The 26,920-nt window shown below is 41.6% G+C and overlaps 1 protein-coding gene and 1 long non-coding RNA gene across 3 annotated transcripts in view; one reads left to right on the top strand and one right to left on the bottom strand.

Annotated features, from left to right (window-relative positions):
- The window catches only part of LOC109386173 (uncharacterized), a 10,069-nt gene extending 3,810 nt beyond the window's left edge, over positions 1-6,259 (bottom strand). The window contains exons 1-2 of the long non-coding RNA XR_002124740.1: positions 5,673-6,259; positions 4,667-4,757 (exon numbers count right to left, since the gene is read on the bottom strand). This is a non-coding gene — a long non-coding RNA (uncharacterized LOC109386173). The remainder of the gene's footprint in view (positions 1-4,666; positions 4,758-5,672) is intronic.
- A 126-nt stretch (positions 6,260-6,385) lies between these two features.
- Positions 6,386-26,920, top strand: part of ZNF674 (zinc finger protein 674) — a 27,134-nt gene continuing 6,599 nt past the window's right edge. The window contains exons 1-4 of one of the 2 annotated variants that reach the window (XM_019649439.1): positions 6,386-6,573; positions 10,042-10,085; positions 13,999-14,125; positions 14,442-14,534. In XM_019649439.1, coding sequence (XP_019504984.1) covers positions 6,501-6,573; positions 10,042-10,085; positions 13,999-14,125; positions 14,442-14,534 — 337 coding nt within the window. In that variant the 5' untranslated portion in view covers positions 6,386-6,500. Of the gene's footprint in view, positions 6,574-10,041; positions 10,086-11,007; positions 11,632-13,998; positions 14,126-14,441; positions 14,535-26,920 lie in introns of those variants that run through there. The other variant, XM_019649430.1, reaches the window with a different exon arrangement.

Raw genomic sequence — 26,920 nt, 5'->3', positions numbered from 1 at the left:
GCTGTTCCCATGCCCCCAATTCCCCAGTAAAAATATTTTTAAAAAATTAAAAAAAAAAAGAAGAAGTGGTCTCAGAGATATAGAGGAACAACTGATGGCTGCTAGTTGGGAGGGGGAGGGGATGAGGGAGAAGGGGAAGGGGTTAGACAGCATAAATAGGTAACTACAATATTGCCACAGGGATATGAAAGACAGTTTGGAGAATATAATTAATGATGTTGTAAATAATTTGGAGGGTGTCTGATGGTCACATCTTGTTAGGGAGACCGCATCATGGATGGGGTAGAGGCTTGATCACTGCATTGTACACCTGAAGCTTATGTTGTATAATAGTGTATGTCAACTATAATTTAATATATATATATATATATACACACATATATATATATAGTCACAGGACGTGGAGTATAGTGTGGGAGTCGAGTCAATGAAATTGTAATAAATACATATGATATGCCGGGGGAGTGGGGCAGTGGATTGGGGGTAGGGTTTTGTCACTTTGAAGGGTAAAAAGTATAACTATTGCAGTGTTGTACACCTGAAACTAATAAAAAAAAATTAAAAAGAAATCTCAGGTTACCATGAGTCAGATGAAAGAAACCAAGATAAAATAGATGATACAAATAAACCCAACAGTGATGCAAATATTTGAGTTATCAGACACAAACTTTAAAAAAACTATGATTACTATGTTTAAGAAATTAGGTGACACATTTGTCCCTAGACAATGGTGCCCAGCAGGGATGAAGTGGAAGAGGAAACTGAGAATAATACTGGACATGTCACAAATTGGCAGTTACAAAATTGTCACAGGGACGTAAAGTATAGCACAGGGGATACAGTCAATAATATTGTAATAACTATGTAGGGTGCCAGGTGGGTACTAGACTTATCAGGGGGGTCACTTCATAAGCTATATAAATGTCTAACCACTAAGCTGTACACAAGAAACTAATATAATACTGAATGTAAATTGTAATTGAAAAAAAATTTAATTAAAAAAATAAATTTTAAAAAAGAAATTAGGTGGGCCGGCTGAGTGGCGCGCTGGTTAAGAACTGGCTTGGGATGCCAGAGGGCCCCTGTTCGGATCCCACATATGAGGGCCAGTGACACTGCCCTCCACAGCTAAGATGCTGAACAACAGCTCAACCTGGAGCTGGGCTGCCGTGAGTCGCCGGCGACGGCGTAGGCTGCAGCCCCTGTGGCAGTGGGTTGCCATGGGCTACCGTGTGTAGCCAGCAGCCAGCGTGAGCGGCCAGCAGCCGCAGTGAGCGGCCGTCCAGAAGCCGGCGACTGATCTGCCTCACCCGGGAAGAGCGTAATGATGGTGCCAACTTGGGCCAGTGAAGCAACGTCCTCCACAACTAGACTGAAGAACAAAAAACAACAGCAACTTGTCTGTTCCCCTTCCCCCAATTTCCCAATAAAATCTTTTTTTAAAAAAGTGAATTGATTAATCCAAAAGAAGGCAGGAGACAAAATAACGGAGACAAAATAGATAACAAATAGTAAGGAAGTATATTGAAACATAAGTATATCAGTAATTACATTAAATTCAAATTGTCAGACAGGATTTTAAAAAGCAGATTAACTATATGTGGTTTACAAAAAATGTATCATTAATATAAATACATGGGTGAAAAAGAAAATAATGGAATATGATATACAATGTGATACTAATCAAAAGAAAGTTGGTACAGCTATATTAATGTAGTTGGTGGACGGGTGGTCCTCCCAAAAAGATATATCCATATCCTAACCCCCAGAACCTGTGAATGTGACCTTATTTGGAAAGAGGGGGTATTTGCAGATGTTATTAAATTAAGAATGTTGAGATGAGATTATCCTGGATAGGGAGGTAGACACCATTCTTTTCCTCTAGCAGGGAGAATAGACTAGTGTCCTTCAACAGATGTGAGTTTTTGCAGCACCTACTAGACTACTGTCTATGCTAATCATCCAACTACCTTGTACACCCATGCTGTCAACAATGGTTTTCTGACCTCTGAGTGGCAGAAAAAACTTCCTAACTTTCTGTATACCATGGTGATCCTGAAAGCCAGTGGTGGCTCCTGACCTGTGCTCCTCCATTCTCTCTCTCACCTCCAGGAATGATGATGACCAGAGTGCCTTGAAAGCCACGTTGAAGAAGAAAGAGATGACAACAGACTGGGTTTATATGAAGGAATGCCACCTGTCAATATGCAGTGCTCATGGTTGATTCTTTTGGGAGCAAGAAAGGGATTGCATCTGAGCCATTATATTTAGGGTTTAATTATTCCAGTAGTTTGGCTTACCCAGATGAATATAAGAGTTATAGCATGTATCTAGTTACTAGTAGTCTTTGGAATTTGTGGACAGGCAACTGGGCTTACAAATAGTGTCTGAGGATCTGAGAAGCCCCAGTGGCTCCATTTTCCCCAAGGTAGTGCATGTGTGGGCATGCAGACCTAATGAAAGGAGCTGTTTTGACCTTTCTCCTTGGCTCAGTACACATGGGTACTCCTGGGCAGTTGAGTCCAGTATTCAGTACAGCAAGGAGGAGGGCAAGGAGGCCCAGAGTGGAGAGCACCCTGATTCTCCCTGTAAAGTCTTAAATAATCCGACACATAATAAACAATACACATTCCTTTACTATCTCCTCCCCTAGAGCCCCTGTAGAACAGAGGGAGAGATGCGGGACAGAAGAACATTGGCTGAGAAGTCAAGTGGAATGGATCCTAGTCCGAGCCTGCTAATAACCCCTGAAGCATCTTTTCCCTCCATGGGCCTCAGAGTCTTCAACCCCAGAAGGGAGTTGTTGAGGGGCCTCAGTACTGAGATTAAGAGAGCACCCCAATCCTATTCCTCATGGCTTACTCACCATCTGTGTCTCCGTGTGTGTGTTTAAGGAACTCCTACTTGGACATTACAGCTGCTAAACCAGAAGGTCTCTAGAACCTTGTTTTGACTCAGTGTGGTGTGAGGACCAGCGTAGTACCACTACCTACTAATTAGGGAGCTTGTTAGAAATGAAGAATCTCAGGCCCACCACAGACCTACTGAATCAGAATCTGCAATTTAACAAGATCCCCAGGGGAGCCCTATGCACATTCAAGTCTGGGATGTACTGCTCCACAGGACAGGGAAAAGAAAAATGTCAGCCTGCAAAAAGAATGAGATTTGGAGTGAGGAGACCTACGTTCTAGTTTGAGTTCTGCCACTTACTAGCTGTACAAAATGACCAAGTCATGTAACCACCGGATCTTTTTTTCTTAAATGAGGGTGCTGAAATAACTGCAGAATGGTGAAGAGGTCAATGGTATGGTTTTTGGAGCCAAACTGCCAAATCTTAAATCTTGACTTTATTTACTAGTTATGAAGCTCTGGGTGAGTTACCCAACATCTGTGTGCTTCAGTCTCCTTATCTGGAAAATGCAATATAATAATAATGAGGGGTTCCAGTAATAATTTTAAGTTAGTAATGAATGTAAACATAGCACAGTATGTGGCATAGTCTAAGTTTACAGTATATGTTATTATACGCTGGCTTCATATGGCATCTTTCAAGAACAGAAAGAAACTTCAAAACAAGAATCAGCTTCAGGCTAGCTGAAGTCTTCCTCCTTTGGGGTTTATCATGGTGTACACACTTATCAAAGTCACCCAAAGACTGGAGCTCTAACCTCTGAGCCACCAGACAGCCATGAGATTGGCTTCATGCTATCATATTGGAGCAGTCAACCAGATCCCTGCCGTGGATATGCATATTGTTTATTCCAGGTCCACTCACTTTGGATATTCTCTTTCCTGTGGAAATCTGCAGGGGCAGCTGCAGAGAGAACAATGTAGTCCGGCCAGGAGAATGCTTACAACTGGCCTTCACCTTCATACAGGAACTCATGAAGTTCAAAGAGAACTGTATCAAGGCATTGATTGATGGGCCTGTCACCACAGTCATTGCAAGGAAGGCCTCCACGAAGAGGCAGGTACCCAGATGCCTCAGCAGAACACTACACCACAGCAAGAAAGCAAGTTCGCTCGTCTCCTGCCCACTGCAAGCATTCAGGATCTCTGTTTCTCAAAGGTGGAAAAGCACAGCAGTGCCCTCTGGGTACTGTTGCTCAGTCTGCAACCACCTGACAAACACCAAGCAAGTATACTGCTAAGGGCAGAGTCAAACTGGGTTCAGAGGGCCGACCCACTGGGTTGGTTGATGCAAACTGGAGATGGTATAACAATCTGAGAATCTGTAACGACAGTGTGTTGGGGGTCCACAAGACCACCCTCAGGTTTAATGATTTCCTAGTATTCAGAACGCAGAAAAGCTGTTATGTTTTTCAGATCCTGTGAGTCCTTCTGAAATATTATATACGTGGCTATGACTTATTACACTGAAAGTATAGAGAGTAAAATCAACAAATACAAAGGGTGCATGGGTGAAATCCAATGGAAATCAGTTGTGAGACACCAGTGGTCCTCTCCTAAAGGAGTCACACAGACAATGCTAATTTCTCCCAGAAACAAAATGTGACATTTTGAACAAAGTGTTGCCAGCCAGGGAAGCTCCCCCGCACCTTGGGATCCAGGCTTTTTATTGGAGGTGAGTCAGGCAGGCATGCAACATCCATGTGACTGACTTTAGCTACTCTGTCTACAGCCCCCAGATGATAAACTAACATACCATGGTCCAGGGCCTCAGGCATACAAAAACAGATGTTCACCACGAGTCACACTGTTAGCATAAACTAGCTGGTCAGATGGAACAGCAACGCCTAGAGAACAAAAACGCTCTATTAGCAGACTATTCCACGGGCTTAGTGGTAGTCTCCCAGGAGCTGGACGAGGACCAGTCTTCCTGAGACAGGCCTTTCTTTGGAATGTCCAGGGCTTGAGCAACCCAGGTCTTCTGGGTTTTCTGTTTATAAGGAATTTTAATGGAATTAGAATCTTAATTGCCATTTTAAAAAATGTTTTCAGTTGGGTATGAGTGGTAACCCTAGACAAGGTTGGTGGCAGGCACAGGCACAATTGTGTAAGGTGGTGAAGGGGAAGCCAGTACACGAAGGAACAGCAATGGCACCATCTTGTTCCTAGGCTGTGGGAAAGGACAATGGAAACTGCTACCAGGTACCAGGTGACTACCATGGGCCCTGTCCTGAGCTTGGGACTTTAGAGACAGTCACAACAGCTATGACATAGGAGAGGAAACTGAGACCCAAGGGGCCAGTAAGTGGTAGAGCCAAGCCCTCTCTTCTATGGGTTGGTAGATTCCCAAAGCCTAGGCAGAGTATGGGCTGGAAGAATACTTGGCATGATTCTTGGTTCCTGGATATCACAGTCACACTAGGAAATGCTGGCACTGCATGAGCAACATCCGAGTGCTCTTCACCAGGCCCCATCTGAACAATCAGCCCCTTCTTGTTCTGTGCAAGCACTTATTCCTGTAGAATTGGGATATGGGGAGAATCTGACCAGAGCCAAAGACCAGGTCTTGCTGCAGCCAGGATTTCTCTACTGTCCTCAGGACACTGTCATACTATTAATCTTTTCTTGCCTTGTGATTGTGATGACAGAAAAGGTTACCAGGTCACCTGTCCTCTAGAAATAGATTAGTATCTCTGAACATGGCCACATTTACAAATGCAAAAGATTTTCACAGTGGGTGGGGCAATTCCCCATTCACATACCTCACAGAAAATGGACTCTTCTCCTGCATCTTCTATATAAGGATTGGTCAGTTACTTCCAGGAAAACTCTGGGTTGCAGATTTGGGCTGAGTCATTCAAAGCACCTGCAGAATGTTAGTTAACTCATAGAGGGGAAAGAGAAAGAGAAGGATAAACCAATATGTTCAGATGGAAGATTAAATGAATGTGTGATGGATTCCATGATTGGTTTTGTCACATGCTCATCTCAAAAGTGCCTGGTAAGCATTGACTCTAGCACAGGAATCGGGCTGTATCTGAGCTGAGACCCTGCAGTGGCCAGCCTAGGGAGTTCCACTTGGTGAACAGGCAGGTACAAGAAGCACACAGCACACACTTGGCCTCTTTCCCCCAGACCCTGACAGGAAACAGAGAACTTTCCTCAATTGCATTACAGGCCTTTTTAGCAGACCATGGTGCCACAGGCAGGCAGTCTCAGAGAGAACAGCTCTCTGCTACTTTAATGCTGAGTTTTCGAAAGAGCAAAAGCCAGGTTCTCCCAGGACACCCAGGTTCCCAGAAATTGGAGCTCCTCGATTTATTTCAGGAAATCAGGCATCAGAGTTTCTCCCTCATTTGTGCACATTGTTGGCCCCCCAGCCCAGCTCCCAGCCCCTCCTCCAGGACACTTACCCGACTGACCCTGACCCCTGCCCTCCGACCCCTGCGCCTGAGAGGAGAGGCAAGCCCTGAGGGGCGGGCCCCGCCCCCCGCCCGGGCCCCGCCCCACGTGCGGCTGTGGACCACAGCAGGCACCACTGTTCTGATTCCGAGTAGCTGGAGGAAGCGGAAAGCGTGGCTTTGAGGGAGATGAAGGGACGCGAACTCCCCTGGGAGCGGGGACGGCGACAAGAGGGACCGGACGCGCAGGAGGACGAATGGGGTGAGGGGGCCTGGACCTCGGAGGCGGCGTGACCCAGGCTGCTGGATTAGCCAGCTCGCCTCTTGCCGCCTGGAGATGCCTCCCCGGCTTTTTGTGCGACTCGTCGCGAAAAATGGTCGCATGCACTTGTCGCTCCATCTAGCCTCTGAGGGAACCACGTCAGACTTATTGTCCCCTAAAGGCGCCATGTTGGCAATTGGTGGCGGAGATGGGGGTGGGCGGGGCCGGGCACCGATCCTGCGCGTGCGCTGCGCTCTGAACTCCTGCTCCGGGGTGACAGTGACGGAGCGGAAGTGCTCTGCTGACCCCGAGGGCAGTGGGAATCCCACTGCCTGCGGTTCTCCACCCTGCGTTGTGGATTCCTGGGAACGAAGTAAGGGGAGGCGGAGATGGGGATGCGCTTGATGCGGTGGGTCCGAGGGGCCTTGTGCTGATGTGTTTGCGCCCCTGGGGGTTGAGTGACAGGGCTGTGGGGTGAGTGTTGGGGGACGGACTGTGGGGGTCAGCTAGTGATTGAGTGATTCATTCACCGACCATTTACTGAGTGCCTAGTAAATGCGAGGCACCGTTGAGTTTCACATTAAGCTTCACAATAGCCCTGTTGAATAGGTACTACGATTATCTTCATCTTATTTAGAGGAAGGAAGAACAGAAAGGCTCAGAAACCTGTCCATAGTCACACAGCTGGTAAACCGGGGGATCCTTTTTTTTTTCATCTAGCACTTATGCCTTTTTAATGTACTCTAAACTTATTTATCAAGTTTGTTGCTTACTGTCTACACTGCTAGACCATAGCTCGGCAAGATTGGGGAACTCTGATATTTTGTTCACTGATGCATCTCCAACACAACAAAGTAGAACAGGTACATAGTAGGCACTCACCTTTTTTACTGAATAAATAAAAGCGGCACAGCAGGCAGTCAGCTTGGTTCGAGCCCAGACTCTTCCGAAATAAAGCAGTGCTTAGCTCTTGGTCCAGCGAACATTAAGCTCTTACTAAATGTTACCTTTTAAAACTAGAATGAGGCACTGTGCCTCCTAGTGTCAAGTAAAACATTTGGGCTTTCCTCAACTTCACTCCATCACAGAGGTTGCTCATTGCATCTTCTGTGTGGTCCTTGTTTTTCCAGGGTCAGGGTCCATAACTGAGAGCGTTGCTCACCATTGCCCAGACTCCAGTTAATCTGCGCTGGGCTTCCTTAGTCTACAGAAGACCCAGTCTGAGGCCTCAGAAGAAGGTGAGTGCCTGGGGTCAGAGGCAGAGATCAGGTGCTGAAGTGATGGTCCCAGCTGAGATGCATTTCTGTTTGAATCCATCGGTCCTGCCTCCTCAGGAACCAGAGAGCACCTGTGAGGGCAATTGGCGGAGAAGCCTCAGCCCAGAGCCCAGACCCAGACGCCCAGGGAAGAGTGAGGAGGCTCACAGGACAGGAGGTCCTAGAACAGCTGGACCTACAGTGGCCTCTGTGCCTCCCTCCAGCTGAGAGAGAGCAAGGCTGACATGCTGGCTCAACTTCTAGCCATCATGCAGGACTGGGTAACAATGGGCAGTTGGACCCCTATTGGAGGCGAGAGATGGAAGTTACAAACCATTGGAGGGGCACTGCCTGCAAGGGCAGGATCAGGCTGGGAAGGATCACTACTAGCCTCACAGGGCTTTCGCCTCTCCTAACACACTTGTACGCACAGCACTATGCTCCCTTCTTTTACCATTGAATATTTCTGCATTTGAGTCAGTCCCGTGGTAGGAATATCCCACCTGCCTCTAACAGAAATGTTGAGTCTTCTCTACGCTGCCTAAAGTTCAGAATAGTTTTGTTTGTTTTTAGGTTAGTTTGTTTTTTAATTTGTGGAATTTCAGAATCCTCTCTAGGTATGCTGTCATCTAGTTCTGCTGCCTCCTTTTGATGCTCCTGTAACGAGGCCTGAGAACATGACTTCCTAAGCTAAAGGCGCTGAATCCTTCAGTTCTAGTGTTGCCATAGGGATTGCTTACAGTAACAACCATTACTCTGCACAAAAGCTCTTTGCCGAACCTTTCTTTTCAAAACTGCCCAACAAGGAAGAGCATGGCCAGCAAATGGAATCATGGGAAAGGGGGAAGGGATGGAGTGGGAACAGGGTGGGGGTGGGGCAATGAAGGGTGGAGGGTGCCGGGGCAAGGTCAACTCCATTGGAACTGACTAGTGACCAGTGCTGGGCTCCTCACCTCCCAGCCCTCTCAGGCCTGGTTGGTCTCCTTCCTCCAAACCACAGCAAGACTTTGCTCAGGGGCTATCACCTGTAGAGCTCAGTGTGATAATGGGTGATTTGTAATAAGTTTTCATTTTTATTTGACTAGTAATATTCACTGTCAAAATGATAAAATGCAAGTAAACAGAAAAGGAAAGGTGAAATCACCACTCAAAGGTAACTGTCAACATTTTAATAAATGCTCTTCTAGACTGCTCTTCCTTGGTGCGTACATACTCCTTAACAAGTGAGATCGCACTGCAGTTGCTCTTTTGTTACCTGCTTTTTAACATGTTAAGAAATGAAAACAAGATTTCATAGCATTTTTAAAGCTCACATGGTATTCCCATTTTGTGTTTCTTATTTTTTAATGGAGTCCCATTTGCTGGAGGTTTAGTTGCTTCCAGATTTTTGAATGGTGGAAACAACTACAGTTAACATCTTGCAGCTTTGTGCTCATTTATAATTGCTTTTGTATGATAAATTTCCAGGAATAGAATTATTGAGAGAAAGGAGGTGTTGGGTTATTAATAGCTCCTGAGTAGATTTTTGTTTGTTTGTTTGTTTTAAAGATTTTTATTAGGGAATTGAGGGGATGGGAACAGTGCTGGGGAATTGGGGGAAGGGGAACAGATAAGTTGCTGTCATTTTTTGTTCTTCAGTCTAGCTGTGGAGGACGTTGCTTCACTGGCCCAAGTTGGCACCATCATTGCGCTCTTCCCGGGCGAGGCACATCAGTCGCCAGCTTCTGGACGTCCGCTCACAGCGGCTGCTGGCCGCTCAAGCTGGCTACTGGCCACATACGGTAGCCCATGGCAACCCACTGCCACAGGGACTGCAGCCTACACCGTCGCTGGCGACTCCCAGCAGCCCAGCTCCAGGTTGAGCTGTTGTTCAGCATCTTAGCTGTGGAGGGCAGTGTCTCTGGCCCTCATATGTGGGATCCGAACTGGGACCCTCTGGTGTCCCAAGCCAGTTCTTAACCATAGCGCCACTCGGCCGGCCCCTGAGTAGATGTTTTTAAACACAAGTTATACATCTGTCCTGGAAGTGAAAAAAATTCCACATGCAAAATCCACATGTGCTTAGCAGCATCTCAAGGGAACAGGCTGGTGCAACCAGGCCATGTTTCCAGATTATTCTACCCAGGGTGCCAGGGTGATTATTGTTAGGCTGGTGATGATGGTCTCATGGCTGTATGCACTGATCTCAACCCTCCTAATTCTGACTTTGTAGATCTCCATCCTTTTCCAGGGCAGAACAGGATGGCCATGTCCCAGGTGAGTTCCTCATTTACCCCCTACTTTGTTTCCAGTGAACTTGAAGCAGCCATGGGAATCTATATTGTAACCTTGAAAAATCTGTTAATCCCCTCTGCTCTGGCCGTTTTCTGTTCAACCTGTAATCCACCTTGGGATTCTCCATTCCTTACCCTCCCCACAGGTAAAGAATAGGAAAAGAAATAAAGACAAAGACTCTTCTCATTTACTTCTTCCTCTGGGAAATGCACCTCATCTTTTTTCTTTTCCTTCTCAGAGAAGATGTTTAAATACGTAGACTCATCTTACTTCTCCCATTTCTTCACTTCCAGTTCACTTTTTGCTTTTACATTATGTTTAAAATGATTTGAAAGTAAATCCATTGTTAATGTTTTAATATATATATATAAAATAGTAGCCAAAACATCCCATTTCTTCTCCCCAACCCCCCATACAACGTTCTTCCTCAGACATGCCCACTGTTAACAGTTTGGTGATAATGTGGTATGGATGCATTGATGTCAGTTTAATTAACTAAAAACAGATACGTGCATAATGTCCTGTGTGTGTTTGCACCAATGACATCCTACTCCCATACTCATTTTGCTTTTCCCACCTGATTATATGCTGGGTGGTGTTCCTCATCAATACATAAAGATTATTTTAGTTCCTATTTCATAGCATGGATATATCATTAAACCTTCTCTCTATTCATGGAAACTTAGGTTTTTAACTCTCTTTTTCTATTATAAACAGTGCCTCTTGAACAACTTTCTACATATCTGTTTGTCCAATAGTACAGGTATTTATGGAGAATACTCCTGGAAATTGGAATTTTAAGTCAAAGGTGGTCACACTTCAAATTTGCCCTCTCAAATCCTAGACTAATTACTACTTTCACAAAATTTTAAAAACCATATCATTTCTATGTTTAACTTTTCCCAGCTGTTACATTATGAAAAAGGAATTCAGTTCATTTTATGAAACCACTTAACCTTAAATTTGAAGAAGATACTACAAAAATGTAAATTATAGACCATTTTCACTTAAGAATACACATGCCAAAATTCTAGAAACATTCTGAATAGAGCATTCATAAATTGAATTGAGCATTTAAAAAAGTAATTTGTAGACATGGTAAAAAACTCAAACAAAAGCTGTCTTCAACAAAAGGTGAAAAATAATTCTCCCTCTTATCCTGTGCCTGTCTCCTTCATTTTCTATGCACTCTTCCAGAGATCGTGTATGCATATCTGTGTATCTCAATATAAGAACCCCTTTTCTTTTTTATTTCTTTTTTATATATTACAGCACATTTTGGTCTTTTTCATGATCATTCCATTTCACTATGTATTTGGTCACCCCAGGTTTTCTCATTTTGGCACTCTTGACATTTTAGGCTGGATAATGCTATGTTATAGAGGGCTTCCATGTGCATTGGATGATATTTAACAACATTGCTGACCTCTGCCCTCTTGATGTCAGCACCCCCATTCAACCTCGTCATGAAAATGAAAAATTTCTACAGACATTGCCAAATGTTCCCTGGAGGACAAAATCACCTAAGGTTGTACCCCATTTATGAAAATGGCTGCTTGATATTCCATTGGCTGGAAATACCATTATATATTTACCTTTCTACCAGGGATGTACATTTAGGATATTTCTAGCCTTTTGATGCCATAAACAGCATAGCAGTACATATTGATATAAATTTCAGTTTGTATCCATTAAGTATGTCTGATCTGGAAGATAACTTTCTAGGTCAAAGTCTATATACATATTGAATTTTGACAGCTTAGGGCTTCTAAGCCAGGTGGCCCCCTGTGCTCACCAGTGTGGTCATGGTCCCTAGCACCTGAGCGCTCTCATTTGGGAGGGGTGAGAGGAGGGAGTGAGCTGCTCTGAGAACTGCGGGCAACATATGTGTGTAACTGCCCTTCTGCACACTGTTTCCTGTCTCATATCCTTCCACAGAGCTAAGTAAAACTGGTGCCCTTTGGGGCCTTGTGAGTGCAAAATGTCTCCTTGATTTTAAGACCAACAAGTATGGGTGTGACAGGATGGGATGCAGAGTGTAAATAGGTGGGTTATTGGAATTGATGCACTAGAAAAGTGAGTTCCTGTTTGGTGGTGAAAAGCCAAACATAGACTTTCCTTTTACTACCTCAATCTGCTGATGAGGCCAGCTACAGACTCTCTGGCTTCCTGTTCTTGTCTCACAATTGATTAGCTAAGATTAGAACTTTTGGTTATTGTAAAGGAAAAACCCAGTGCAGTCTCCCTCTGTATAGGAGAAAAACCAGTCCTTTCCTACTGTGTCTTTCTTTCTTGTGTTTCTTCTATGTGTCTCCTTTACTACCCATACAGAGCACTTCACTTCTGACACATCTGAGCAACACATACATGGAGGTTTTCCCCACAAGGAATTCTCTGTGACCAGGTGTCCTACAATGTAACTCAGTTCCAACACTAGTTATCTGGAGATAGCATCAAATCCCACAGGTTAAGGGCTCAGTCCCTCAAGACTGCCCCCCCCACACACACACACACTTCTGATGCTAGTCACAAGCCCAGTTTATGACCTGTGCTTCTGACCAACTGGCTGTAGATCGGAGGTTTCAGTGACTGCTCATCTTGGCTAATTTGCTAGAGCGGCTTAAAGAACTCAGGGAAACACATAAAGGATGTGATAAAGGATACAGATGAACAGCCAGATGAAGAGATACACAGGGTGAGGTCTGGGAGGGTTCTGAGTGTAGGAGCTTCTGTCCCAGTGGAGTTGGGGTGCATCACACTCCCAGTATGTGGATGTGTTCACCCACCTGGAAGCTCCCTGAATCCCCCACTGTATGGATTTCATGGAGGCTTCCTCACGTAGGCATGTTCAATTTTTAACTCCATTTCCAGCCCTGCACCCCTCTCTGAAGGATGGTGGTTGGGGCTGAAAATTCCAGGCTTCTAAACATGGTTTGGTCGTTCTGGTGAGCAGCCCCCATCCAGGAGCCCACCCAGAGGCACCTCATTAAAACAAAAGATGCTCCTAGTACTCTTATCACTTAGGAATTTACAAGGGTTTCAGGAGCTCTGTGTCAGGGATGGTTTAAAGACAAATATTAGAACAAAAAATGATCCTGGTATTTTTATCACTTAAAAAATACAAGGGTTTTAGGAGCTCTGTGCCAGCAACCAGGAGCAGAGAACAATATATATCTTTTCTATTGTCTCACAGTCATGATTGAGTAGCTGTGTTTAGAACTGTTCTAGTTCTATATCCCCTGTGAAGCCTTCTGTGTCAGCCCCAAAGAGAATTGACTTCTTCTTCCCCTCTGTTCCTAGTCCTGCCTCTGTCATTGACCCTCATAGGGCAAGCAGCCCTCTCTCCCTCCATCTCATATATGAATGTGTAAATGTTGTTCTTTTTCCTCCATTAGACCAAGCTCCTTTAGTTCAGGAAGTGTTTGTTTTTATTAATCTTTACATCCTCACAACTTATCAGCTTGGGCACTATTCAATAAATATGTGTTGAAAGAACAAATTTCCAGGGTAAGATATTTCTAACACTTGATCTGTTTTTCCATAAAGCTTAAAATAGTTTTGTTACATAAACACTCTATATCCTATACGATGTCAAATTGCCGATAGTGGACAGCATAAGAACAATTATGTAGAGAAAGGCAATGCAGTGTCATGTTTAAAAATGTGGGTGTGGAAACCAGACTGCATGGATTTGAATCCCTAATTCCTAGCTATGTGACCTTGGGCGAGTAACTTTACACTCTGAGTGCCTTTGTGTCCTCATCTGTCAGGGTTCTGGGTGGGGGCAAGGATCGAAACCCTTAGGATAGATACAGATTAGGCACTCTATATACGTTGCCTATGTCCAGTCCCCTGAGCCTATCCATCTGGGCTTAAGAGGAATGTGCCGTTGCAGGAATTGTTGACCTTCAGGGACGTGTTTCTGGACTTCACCTTGGAGGAGTGGCAGCAGCTGGACTCTACTCAGAAGAACCTCTACAGGGATGTCATGCTGGAGAACTACAGCCACCTGGTCTCTGTGGGTGAGGGAGCACTCCACGGTGTGACTAGAATGCCTCCACTCGTGTCTCCCTCTCTCATTTGCTGCATGCTCAGGGACATCTGAAGCCCTGAAGAATTTGGCCCTAAAGCTCACTGTCAAGAATTCATAATCCCATTTACACCCTGTATAGGATGTCTGTGCTCTCACCTTCTCTGTGAATGTTCTGCATAAGGGGCAAATAGTGGTGCTCATGAGAGTCACCAAGGCCAGACCATCTTCAGACTGCAAGAATGGGCCTCAGTTTTGGACTGCTTCCAGCATTAATAACGAAGTCCTGTGTCATTTCCTCTCCACAGGATACCTGGTGGCCAAACCGGATGTGATCTTCAGGTTGGGACAAGAAGAGGCCAGGAGGGCAGATGGAGAACCCACAATGTGGAGCTGTCCAGGTGAGCACACACCAGCCAGTCAGGACAGGGGAGGGGAACCTCGCTGGGCAGTGAGAGCTTAGCCCCAGGAGCTCTTAGAACCCTCAGCCTTGGGGACACAACTCAGGTCTAATGGAGCAAGTTGCTGTGATATTCACAGGGTGCCTCCACCTATTGCCCTTCTACAGGCCCCTTGTTCTTTCTGGGGTTCAGACAAGGTGCTGCCACTGCTGTTCCTTAGATCCCATCTCTACCTTCCTGCATCCTGGCTGGCTCGTGAGAAGTGCCAAGCCTTTTCTCCTGCCTTCTCACCTCCTTTCGGGAAGTTTGTAGACTTTCTCCCTCTCTTGGGCATTTGCACGTTCATCAAAAGCGAAGTAGATGCAGGTGTGATGTTTCCTCTTTATTTGGCATACTTTGGATCCTTTAAGTCTGAGACTTGGAGCCTTGTGTTCAACCTCAGAGAAATATGGTTTATTGGAGTTGGTGTGGACAAAAAAGCTTTGATAGTGAACTCAACTCTACCAGGCCAGGTACCCACATGTCTTTGTCTGCCCTCATGTTGAGAATGAACAGTGTCAACTTTCACATAGTTCTCTGTTTTCTTATTTCCTCTCAGATTCTCCCAAAGCTGACTTGATGACACCTGTTTTCAGATTCCTCCTCTTATCAGTACTTCCCTCCCACTCAACTCTTTTGTCTTTTGTATTATCTATTTATTCAAAACAGAGCTAAACTGGAGAGGACATCACTCCATGGTGGCAGGCTTCAGTGAGCGGAATCTCAGTCCTGGGCAGAGCTACATTTTTGCTTGTCTGTTTGTTTTATTGTTTTTGCTCTGGGCCCCTTCTGGGAATACAGAAACTCTTCAGATATTAGTGTTCCTCTTTGTCTCTCCCACTCACAGTGGCCACTCAGTGGGGCCATCCCAAAGAAGTCTATCTAGACCACTGGTACTGTTCCATGTGGTGCATAGACCAGCAGCCTGGAGGTAGCAGGCTCTAGGTAGAAATGCAGACTCTTGGGGCCACCTCAGACTCCCTGAATCTGAATCTGCTTTTCAGCAGCTGTTAGAGATTAATGTTAGAGCTCCATCTGCAGTCAGACTCACCCAGCTGACTCCAGGTGGCTTCCCCACAGCCCATGCCTGTTGGGCAGTGGCACCCACTCTCTCAGAGCCTCCCTGTATGGGCGTGCACCCACCTCCCTGTAGCTTCTCCCAGGGACATTTTGAGCTACAATTTCCTCTTTATTGCTCAGTCATTCCCATATCTGCTGCACTGTAGAGATTCATCAGGATTTCTGGTGTGCTGATGGCATGCTTTTTCCTACTTCGAGTGTTTCAAGGGATTATAATGACTGTGAGTCTCATTCTCATTTCAGTGGTATCCTGGAAGGAGGAAAAGTGAACTAGAGGCACAATCCAGCCTTGGAGTCCCAATTCCCTTATACAAAAACTGCTCAATATTAAAAGTAATGGGGACTCATATTAGTGTAGGAGTGCAGAATGTATGGGATATAGAGTAATCCTAGTGCATTTCCAGTCACACCTCCAAGGACAGCCTCTTCTCACAGTCTCTGGTTTTAATTCTCCTGATGAGCACCTTCCTGGGTTCAGGGAATACCCTACACCTGCATTTCTGGAGTCTTCAGTTTTAGTTACCTTCTAAGTAAGATAAAGATTTAGCTCAATTACACATTGGCCTTCTACTCCCCAGCTCTTCCAGAACTTCTGTTAAATTTTTATTTTTAGCTTCTTTATTTTGCCGGTTCTTTGTTACATTGAATAACTTTGGATTCTGTCTTAAATAGTGGTGATTGTTTTGTTGTTTTTCATCTTTGTTTATCATGTAATAAACCTGGTTACATTCAGACAACGAGTTTTGTCTCACCTTCTCTGGGTGTTGATTACAATCAGTTCAGCTTTCAAAGCCTTTGCTGTGTTCCTTTGGGTCTGTGCTGTGTATGCACCATGCAGGGATTAGTTTGAGACTTGAGTGGTGATTTAAGTCTTTGTGCAGGTTTCAAAGGCTTTGCTATCCTGCTTCAAGTCTGTCTCATGCATGTGTCACTCAGATGTTGGTCTCAGACTTGAGCTATGGTTTAAATCTTAGTTTAGTTCAGTTCTTAAAACCTTGGTATGAGGCTTTGCTTTCCCTTGCATGCACAGCCCTTGGGTGAGCTCATGTCTTGTGGAGGTCCATATGCCATTGGGACAAAAGAGAGTGGGGACAGAAAAGAAACCGATACATGGGCTGCTTTTCCACTTTTTGACTTACCTTCAGAGTATGCCTGATTTTGATTACTTGTCAGAATCCCCAAGTACTTGCTTTACATATGTTGTTCAGGGTTTTTAGTTGCAATAATCAGTAGAAGAGAGAGGCTGTAGTAGACATACTCCATTGTGGTCAGAAATGGGAACCTCGATTTCATTCGTTCTTACTTTTATCTTTATTATTTCTGTCCTTCTGCTAGTTTGAATTTAATTTTCTCTTTTCCTACTTTCATAAAGTGGAAGCTTAGATCATTAATTTGATAGCTTCCTTTTCTAATATTGTGAATGCTATGACTGTCTCTAAGTACTGATTTAGCTGCCTGAACACCTTTACTGTGGTACAATTGACATACAAGAAATTGCAGATATTTAAAGTGCACAATTTGATAAGTTTTGACATATACACACCCATGAATCCATCACCACAATCAAGATAATGAAGCCATAGAATGAGTTGGGAAGTATTCCCTCCCCTCTTCAGTTCTTTGGAAGAATTTGTATAGAATTAGAATTATTTCTTCCTTAAATGTTTGATAGAATTCCCCAGTGAAGCCATCTAGGACTGGGGTTTTCTTTGTGGGAAGGCATTAAACTACAGTTTCAATTTCTTTATTAGATACTGGGTTATTCAGATTATCTCTTGAATGAACAGTGGTAATTTGTGTCTTTCAAGGTGTTTGTTCATGTCACCTTAATTATCACATTTATTGGCATAAAGTTGTTCATAATATTCCCTTATTATCCTTTTTATTTTGAAAGTCAGTGGTAGTCTCATTTTAATTTTTAAAAAGTCTGATTGCATGTAGTAGTGAAAACAGGCAACTTCATTTAAAGGGAGATCTGTCCCCTGCTTAATGCATGCTTTAGTGCTTCAGGCTGGAAGTCTTGAGTTGCAGAGGAAGCACGCTCAGCTTTTCCTTTCTGTACTCTCTTAGCTAGCTCTTCTCCCTCTGTCTCACCTCCCCCCACTCAACAAATAGGCCATCTCTGACTCCTTGGGTGAAGCAAATGAGGAAGGAAGGAGCTACAAAGGACAAAAATAGTTTGACCTAACTGATAAAAATGCAATCTGATATTGGTGCCCTCCACATGTTGCAGATTCCAAAGACCAGTTCTTCCTGTCCTTGGTACTTTTTTGGTTTCCTTGGTGATGCCCTAGCTAGGGCCCCCAGTCTACAGTTTCCTCATAGCACAGCAGTGTCTCCTTTCCAACAAGTTGTTTAACATTTTCTCCTTCTCACCCCCACTCCCCAGCCCCATTGTATACCTGCAATCTTTTTGCTGAGATCACCTTGATGCTAGCCGAAAACCCCCTTTCCAAAGTAACTCAGCCCTCTTCATATCCAGAGGGTCCATATCTGGCTCATGGAGTGTGTGTGTGTGTGTGTGTGTGTGTGTGTGTGTGTGTGTGTGTGTGGTGGGACCTGCACCTTGATCTTCGCCCCCTGTGCAACCCCTGTGCCACATTCAGCCTCAGCCTGCCTGTCACCGATAAAGTTTTTCTAGATATGAATCAGGTGCAAAGTCCTCTGTGTCCCCCAAACTTTAGCAGACATATATCAACCAAGTTGTCTTCTTCAAGTTCTTACTAGATTAGAGGGTACGGCAAACATACTCATCCCTCCTCTGTTGTTGGTGAGAGAAAATGTCAGGTTTCCAACAGCTTTCTCCAAAGAAATTTTCTTCCTCAGCTTCTTCAACCTTAATACTCTTCTACTTTTAAGGTGTATGTTACTGCTGAAGGACATTAAGTGGCTTTGACCTACTCCCTTTAAGCCCTGCAAAGGTCTCTGAACTGGGGAAGCATTTGGTAGTATTTTATTACCAGCCTTTGCAACAAAAAGAGTGGTGTTGTTTAAACTTATTTTTTTCTCACGATGCTGTACATGGATTCTAATATCATGTTAAACCAATTCCCTGTGAGCATGGATTGCAGCTGAGTGGGAAGATACAGCTTCTTGAAATGGCTGAAACTTCAGCCTTTGAACAGGAAGCATTGATATTAAAATGCAGAGTTCTATAACCTTATGCAGCCAAACCAATGGAAGAGACAGTGCATAATTTAGACCAGTGCTACCCAACACAACTTTCTGCAATATGACAATGTTCTTTCTATATATAGAATTGTAGTATGGGCACACTCTTTACATTTTGGTAATGTGGGAAGTGTGAATTGGTGACTTATAATTTTCATTTCTTTGATTACTAACTAGTAAAGGTATTTATCATTTTATATGGTATTGACTCATTGGATTTTCTCTTCTGTGGCTTGCCTGTTCATATCCTGTATTTGTGGTTTTGTTCAGGTGTTTATCTTTTTTATTGATTTATATGGGTTCTTTAGATATTCTATTATAGATTTCAATTTGGTGTGTAGTCAATATCTTTTCTTAGTCTTGGTTATTGATGGTAATTTTTTTGAGTAGAAGTTTTAATTGTAATGTAATTAGATTTCTCAATTTTTAGTTTGTGCTTTTTGTATAATTTAAGTATTTTTTTCCAGCTGAGCTCATAAAGATGCTGTAATATAATTTTCTCTTAAAAATAAAATTTTATGGGCTGGCCGAGTGGGGCGTTGGTTAAGAACTGGCTTGGGATGCCAGAGGGCCCCGGTTCAGATCCCACATATGAGGGCCAGTGACACTGCCCTCTACAGCTAAGATGCTGAACAACAGCTCAACCTGGAGCTGGGCTGCCATGAGTTGCCGGGGACGGCGTAAGCTGCAGCCCCTGCTGCAGTGGGTTGCCATGGGCTACCATGTGTAGACGGCAGCCAGCATGAGCGGCCAGCGGCCGCCATGAGCGGCTGTCCAGGGGCCGGCGACTGGTCTGCGTCACCCGGGAGGAGCGCAATGATGGTGCCAGCTTGGACCACTGAAGCAACATCCTCCACAGCTAGACTGAAGAACAAAAGGACAGCGTCTTGTCTGTTCCCCTTCCCCCAATTCCCCAGCGCTGTTCCCCTCCCCCAATTCCCCAATAAAATCTTAAATAATAAAAAATTAAAAAATTTAAAAAAATAAAATTTTACTTTTTATTTTCTTAAAATAGGCCTAGAATTTATTTTTATATAACTTATGAGGAAGGGAACTACTGTATTTTTCCATGTAGAATGCACACTTTTTTGGCCAAATTTGTAAGGGAAAAATAAGGATGCACATTATACATGGGTAGTGTTAATTCTGTATTTATATAAATGTTTTTAATTTTTTAAATGCTTATGAGTTAAAAGTGCAATAACAAATAAATAAATCTAAAATTCCTTTATAATACAAAAAACAAGTATCTAAATATAAACAAATGAAAATTTGAATTAAAAAATTAAAACAAAAGATTTTTTTTCCCTGAAAATTTGGGCCATAAACGTGGATGTGCTTTATATATGGGAGCGCATTATACACGGCAAAATACGGTATCTGTCCACTTTTTTTGCCGCATGTGGACATCCACTTGTGCCATGCCATGTATTGAACCCTTTTCACAGTGGTGTGTGATGCCATTTTTGCCAGAGATCAAGTTCCATATACATGTCGGTCTGTTCCTAGGTTCTCTATTTTGTGCTATTGATCTGTTTGTTCCTTTGCTATTATCATGCTTTATTCTAATGAGTTAAAATATATAAAGCACTTAAAACAGCACCTGACATTTAGTCATGCTATATAAATGTCAACTGTTACACCAATCTTGTTATTGATGTTGTTCATAGCTGGTAGGATGAATCCCCCTTATCTCTTTTGACTCTGTGGTCTTCTATATAGGAATTTTAGGATGAGTTTGTCAAGTTCCTTAGAACCCTGGTTTGGGATTCTGATCACAATTGCACTGTATTTGAGAAGAGTTGAGATAGGTTGGGGATTGGCATTGGTTCACTATTGAATTTTCCTATCAGTGAACTCTTATTCAGCTTTTCTCTTCTGCCTTTTAGTAATGTTTTGTACTGGTCTTTGGGAAGTGCTTGCACATCTTTTTTTAACTTTATTCCTAGATACCTCTTAGTTATTATTTGCAATTGTGATTGGGATCTTTTCTCCTATTGCATTTTCTAACTGATTAATTCTAGTGTATTAGAATGCTAATGATTTTATGTATTCAACATGTACAGAAACCTTTCTGAATGCTTTTATTCATACTAATAGTTTTTAGATTTTCTTGGGTCTTTTGTGTAAATAATTGTCTTCATAAAAACAATTTTATCTTTTTTCCAATTGTACATTTTATTTCTTTTTCTTCTGTCATTCTGTTAGTCAAGGCCTGTAGTACAGTGTTTAATAGATGCAGCTATAGTGAGTTCTTTGTTTCTGATTTTAATGGAAATAATGATGAGGACAATAATACTAATGTAATGATAGATGATATGTGAGTGCTTGCCGTGTGCCACAAATGCACTGTTCTGTATGCTTTGTGAATATTAATACAGAGTTTAATCTTCCAAATGACCCTGTAGAGTAGGTTGTTATCTTCATATTATAGATGAGAAAACTGAGGCATAGAGGGGTTATGTAGCTTCTAAAACTTTCACCATTAAGTGTATTTGCTGTTGTATTTTGAAAGATACTTTTTATCAAAAAGACCCTTCTATATTCCTAGTTTGTTAAGATTTTTAAAAAAATTTATGAGAGTGTTTTTCTCTAATGCTTATTTTCTGCATCTATTGAGATGATAATTTTTTCCTTTAATCTGTTAATGTGGTGGATTATATTAATACATTTTCTGATATTTAACTGTTCTTGAATTCCTAAACTAAACTCCACTTAGTTGTGAAGAAATTTTTAAATTAATTGAATTCAGTTTACTCATATTTAAGAATTTTGCATTAATGTTCAGAAGTGAGATAGAGCTTAGATTTTCTTTCCTTGTACTGTCCTGTCATTTTGGTATCTAAGGTTATATTAGCTGTATGAAATAGATTTGGTACTTTTCCTTCTTTTTTCTAGTTTCTGAAACTGTACTGAATGAAGTTTACCTGTTCTTGAGAGTTTGATTGCAATCATCTACAAAAACATTGGGTAGGATGGCCTTCTTTAAGGCAAGGCTTTTGATTACAGAGTGAATTTTATCATTTTAAAAATAATTACTGATTTATTCACATTTTTTGGTAAATTCTGTCAATTCTGGTCATTTATGTTTTCTAGACAATTATGTTTCATCTGAGATTTCAAATTTACTGACCTAAAGCAGTATTCTCTTTTGATTAAAAAAATAGATTTCATTTTTATCATGTCTGAGTTTCAAAGAGTAAAAATAAATGTAAAACTATAAAGAAAGTCATGGGCATGATAAACATAAAATTCAGGATCATTATTACCTGAAAAGAAAGAGAATGAAATGGGGACATGAAGAACTTCAAAGGTAATGATAATTTGTTTTTTAATGAGTGGCGGATATGTGGATATTTTTTTATATCACTATTCTTTATAATTTACCTATATCTTACAAAAATTATTTAGAATTTTCTGCTATGGAAGATTAAGATTTAGCTCACTTCATTGTTCTTGCCGCTCACACACATACACGCACAAAGATTTCTTGTTCTCCCACGTTCCCAATATGATTGTACCATAACTGTGGTTTCCATCAGTACCATTGTTTACAACATTATGACTACATAAACACTATACGCACGCAGCTGAGCCATGTAGTAATCTATGATTAATTTACCTTTCCTACATAACTCTTTGTTTCCTTTGGTTAATAATTGTCTTATTTCTTTCATTTGTTCTTTTTCTATGTACTTACCACCAGTTCAATTTAAATAATCCATGACCAGTTGCCTAGACTGACTTTGAACGCTTCGAGTTATCAAGTGTTCCTTCAGTGTCATACCCCCAAGTTTATCTGGAGCTGTCTGCTCTTTCTTGGTAGATTCTCCTTATTCCTGGTTGCACAGCCACCATCCAGACATCTCTCTTCACCATCATTCTGGGGATTCCCTCCACTTTCTTATTGTTGGATTCCCCATTTGCTTTTTTGCCATGTCTTCTTCCACATTTCATTGGAGCACATTCTTCCAGTACTTTCCTTAGGAAGACTGTAGGTCCAGGGGAAGTAATTTTTTTGAGATTTTTGAATATCTGAAAGTGTTTGTTATAGCCTCATCCTAGATGAAGATTTGAGCTTGAGACAGAGCTCTAGGATGGACATGTCTTTTCTTTAGACTTTTGAAGGCATTACTGCATTGTCTTCTAATTTTAATCTTCCTTTTGAGAACTCAGAAGCTATTCTGATTATTGATACTTTCAAAATTGTTTCTATCTATAAGCTTATAAGAATATCCTCCTTTATCTTATGCTCTCTGACATTTCTCCATGTGCCTTGGTGTGGGGTTATTTCACCAGTATTGCTGGGCACTTGGTAGGAGATAATCCCTACAGGGATGGTTGCTCCTTTCTCATGCAAAGCCAAGATGCTGCAGGGCTAGATAGCCAAGTGCAAGTGGCAAGTCCAAGACAAGTGCAAAACAAGTCCAAGTGGCAAGCAAAGCTTTTTAAAAATCCCTTTTTACTTTATGGGAGATTCCAAATTGACCTACTAAAAATAGGCATCTCAGGCCAGAAAATCATCAGCCTCTACTGGTCAGGCATCTAGATTCCCAGAAGGACAGGTGTTTAGCACCTCAAGCAGGCAAAATAGTCTGTCCACATAGGGAACCTCCCAAAACCTGAGTTCTCAGACTTTTGCCAAGAGCCAGGCCTGTGTGTTAACGCCTCTCTGCATGTTACTTTAATTGGTGGTCTTTATTTCTTCACGTGGATTTGAGTTACCATGTAGTGTCCTTTCTTTCTTGGAGCTGAGTTCCAAGTTAGGCCAAACAGTGACAGCAGTCTGGAGATGGGGCTTTTGGTGGAGCTCCAAAACAGGTCCGCCACTCGAGTTGCTGTGAGGCTGCCAGTTTTCACCCCTCATGGACCACGGAGTTGGGGAGTCAGCTGTTTGAGGTTGGAGGAAGGGGCGGTGAGTTGCACCAAGTGAAACACAACAGACTTAGCAGCTCTTACTGAGGTTCACTGGTTCTTCTTCAATAAATGCTTATTAATTTGTTGTGTGCCTTTGGTTAATTTCCAAAGTTCTGAAATGATGGATTTTGATAATTTTTCCAGTATTTTCATTGCTTTTATGGGGGAGAGGATTTACTGAGGTCCTCACTCCATTGTCCAGAAGTCCTGCCTTAGGCATTTCTCTTAAAACTGCAGAAAAGTACAGAAAATCATAATCATAACAAACACCCTTGTACTTACCTCCCAGAATTAGCAAGTGTTAACATTTTGATATTTGGTGTGTTTTTTTTTTAAATAAAAGTGAAGCTCCATTTTTTTCCTCTTGAGACCTGCTCCCCTCATTCTCTCCTTAGGCAAACAATATCAAGAATTTGGTGAGTATCCTTCTCATCCATGTTTTCATACTTTTACTACATATATTTTTATCTATAATCAATATAACGTTCTTTGTGTAAATTTACCAGATAAGTGTTCTCAAACAATAGGGGTCTTTCTACAACTTGCTTTCTGTATTCAGCATTGCCCTTTGAACTTTACCTAGGCTGATACATTACATTTAGTTCATTCATTTTAATTCCTGTAAAGCATTCCAGCATCTGAGTATCACAGTTCATTAATGCATACCTCTATTGTTTGTTTCTAATACTTTGTTGCTCTTCTTGTACATGTATCCTGGTTCACATTTGCAGAATTTCTTTATGGTATAACTACAAAAGGATATGTACAATACATTTTCAACATTATTAGATGTGTTACCTTTTTTCTTTCATAAATAGGATCAATTTGTCTTGTATAGTTAAGAGGTTTGCATCTATGTAAGTGAAATTTCTTTATAATATTCTCATAATCTGTTCTTATTTGCTTTTGACATCAAGGTCATTCAGTTTTGTGTAATATTAAATGTTGTTTTACCAATTTTCTTCCTGTTATTGTCAGGTATATATCTTTCCATAATTTTATTTTCAACATTTCTCTCTCCTTTTGCTCTAATTGTCTTTTGAAAACAAAGAGGTGATTTTTCAAAATGCAATTTATTCTGGTTGACCTTTAATTAATATTTATTTATTGTGCTATTTCTATATGGGTATTTCTTCTTTTATTGTATTTCCTATATATCCTGCTTTTCTTTACCTCTTGTTTCCTATATTTGCTGGATTTTCTTTACCTCCTAGCCTTTCCCCGCTTTGGTCATTTTACTCCTGAATAATTCAAGTACTAAGCATTATTCTTAGCCAGGCTTTGAGTTTAGCAAATTCTCTCTCTTTTCTTGTGCAGAAATGTATTTATTTTGTCATCTTTTTTGGTGATAATTTATCTAGGGATAGAGTTCTAAGATGACAGCTTCTCTCAAGATTGAAAATATTCTTTGATCTTTTGGCTATTTATTTATTTATTTGCTGATGAAGTCTGATGTTGCTCTAATTGTTTCTCTATAGGTGACTTAAAATTTTTCTCCATAGTAGCTTTCATAACTTATTTTCCGACTTTAAAGTCTTGTGGTTGCAGTGAACTGTGTCTAAGTGCATATTTGCTTTAATTTAATAGATCTATTGCTCACAACAGCTTCATTTTTTTGTTTTTGTTTTTTCTGTTTGCTGAAATTCTGTTTATTCTTTCAAAAAATATTTTTATTAAAATATAGCTAACATACAATATTATATTAGTTTCAGGTGTACACCATAATTATTCAACATTTATATACCTAAAGAAGTGATCACCATGAGAAGTCCAGCAACCCTCTGACATCATACCATGCTATCACAATGTTTTTGAATATTCCCTATGTTGTACATTACATCCCCATGACTTATTTGTTTTATACCTGGAAATTTGGACCTGTTATATCCCTTCACCTTTTTCTCCCCTTTTTTATTTTTTCAATTACAGTTGACATTCAATATTACCTTATATTAATTTCAGGTGTACAGCATAGTGGTTAGACATTTATATAAAGTGATTCTCCTGACCACTCTAGTACCCACCTGGCACTATACATAGTTATTACTATATTACTGACTATATTCCCTAGGCTTTACTTTACAGCCCCATGACAATTTTGTAACTATCAATTTGTACTTCTTAATTCCTTCACCTTTTTCACCCTACCCATCAGCCCCCTTCCCATCTATAACCCCAATATACCCAGTACACATCTGACACCATACATAGTTATTATAATATTACTGACTATATTCCTTATGCTATACCCTACATCCCCATGACTACTATGTAACAGCCAATTTGTACTTCTTAATCCTTTCCTCTTTTTCACCCACCATCCTTACTCTCTCCCATCTGGCAACCATCAAAATGTTTTCTGTAACTACGAGTTTGTTTCTGTTTTGTTTGTTTATTTTGTTCGTTGGTTTCCACATATAAGCAAAATCATATTGTATCTGTCTTTGTCTGACATACTGCCCTCAGCACAATACCCTCGAGGTCCATCCCTGCTGCCACAGATGGCAAGAATACATTCTCTTCCCTGGTCAAGCAAGATTTCATTGAATATATGTACTACCTCCTCTTTATCACTCATCCATTGACGGACACCCAGGCAGCCTCCACATCTTGGCCATTGTAAACAATGCTGTAATGAACATGTGGATGGAAATATCCCCTCGAAGTAGCATTTTAGGTGTCTTCAGATAAATAACCAGAAGTGGGATTACTGGGTCCTGCTTTGTCTCTTGTTATAGCCTTTGTTTTAAAGTCTATTTTGTCTGATAAAGTATTGCTATTTAAGTTTTTTGTTTGTTTGTTTGTTTCCATTTTCATGAAATATCTTTTTCTGTCTCTTTACTTTCAGTCTGTGTGTGTGTTTCAATCTGAACTGAGTCTCTTATAGGCAGCATATGTAAGAGTTTTGTTTTCATATCCATTCAGCCCCCTTATGTCTTTTGATTGGCACATTTAACCCATTTACATTGACAGTCATTGTTGATAGATATGTAGTTACTGCCATTTTATTATTATTATTATTTTTGTCTTCAAGAAGTTCCTCTAACATTTCTTTTTTTTTTTAAACATTTTTATTGGGGAATTGGGGGGATGGGAACAGTGCTGGGGGATTGGGGAAGGGGAACAGACAAGTTGCTGTCGTTTTGTTCTTCAATCTAGTTGTTGAGGACGTTGCTTCA

This window comes from Hipposideros armiger, unplaced genomic scaffold, assembly GCF_001890085.2.
Source record: "Hipposideros armiger isolate ML-2016 unplaced genomic scaffold, ASM189008v1 scaffold_7, whole genome shotgun sequence".
NCBI lineage: Eukaryota > Metazoa > Chordata > Mammalia > Chiroptera > Hipposideridae > Hipposideros > Hipposideros armiger.
Note: the sequence above shows the minus strand (reverse complement) of the source record. Positions and strands in the feature narration are given on the sequence as shown.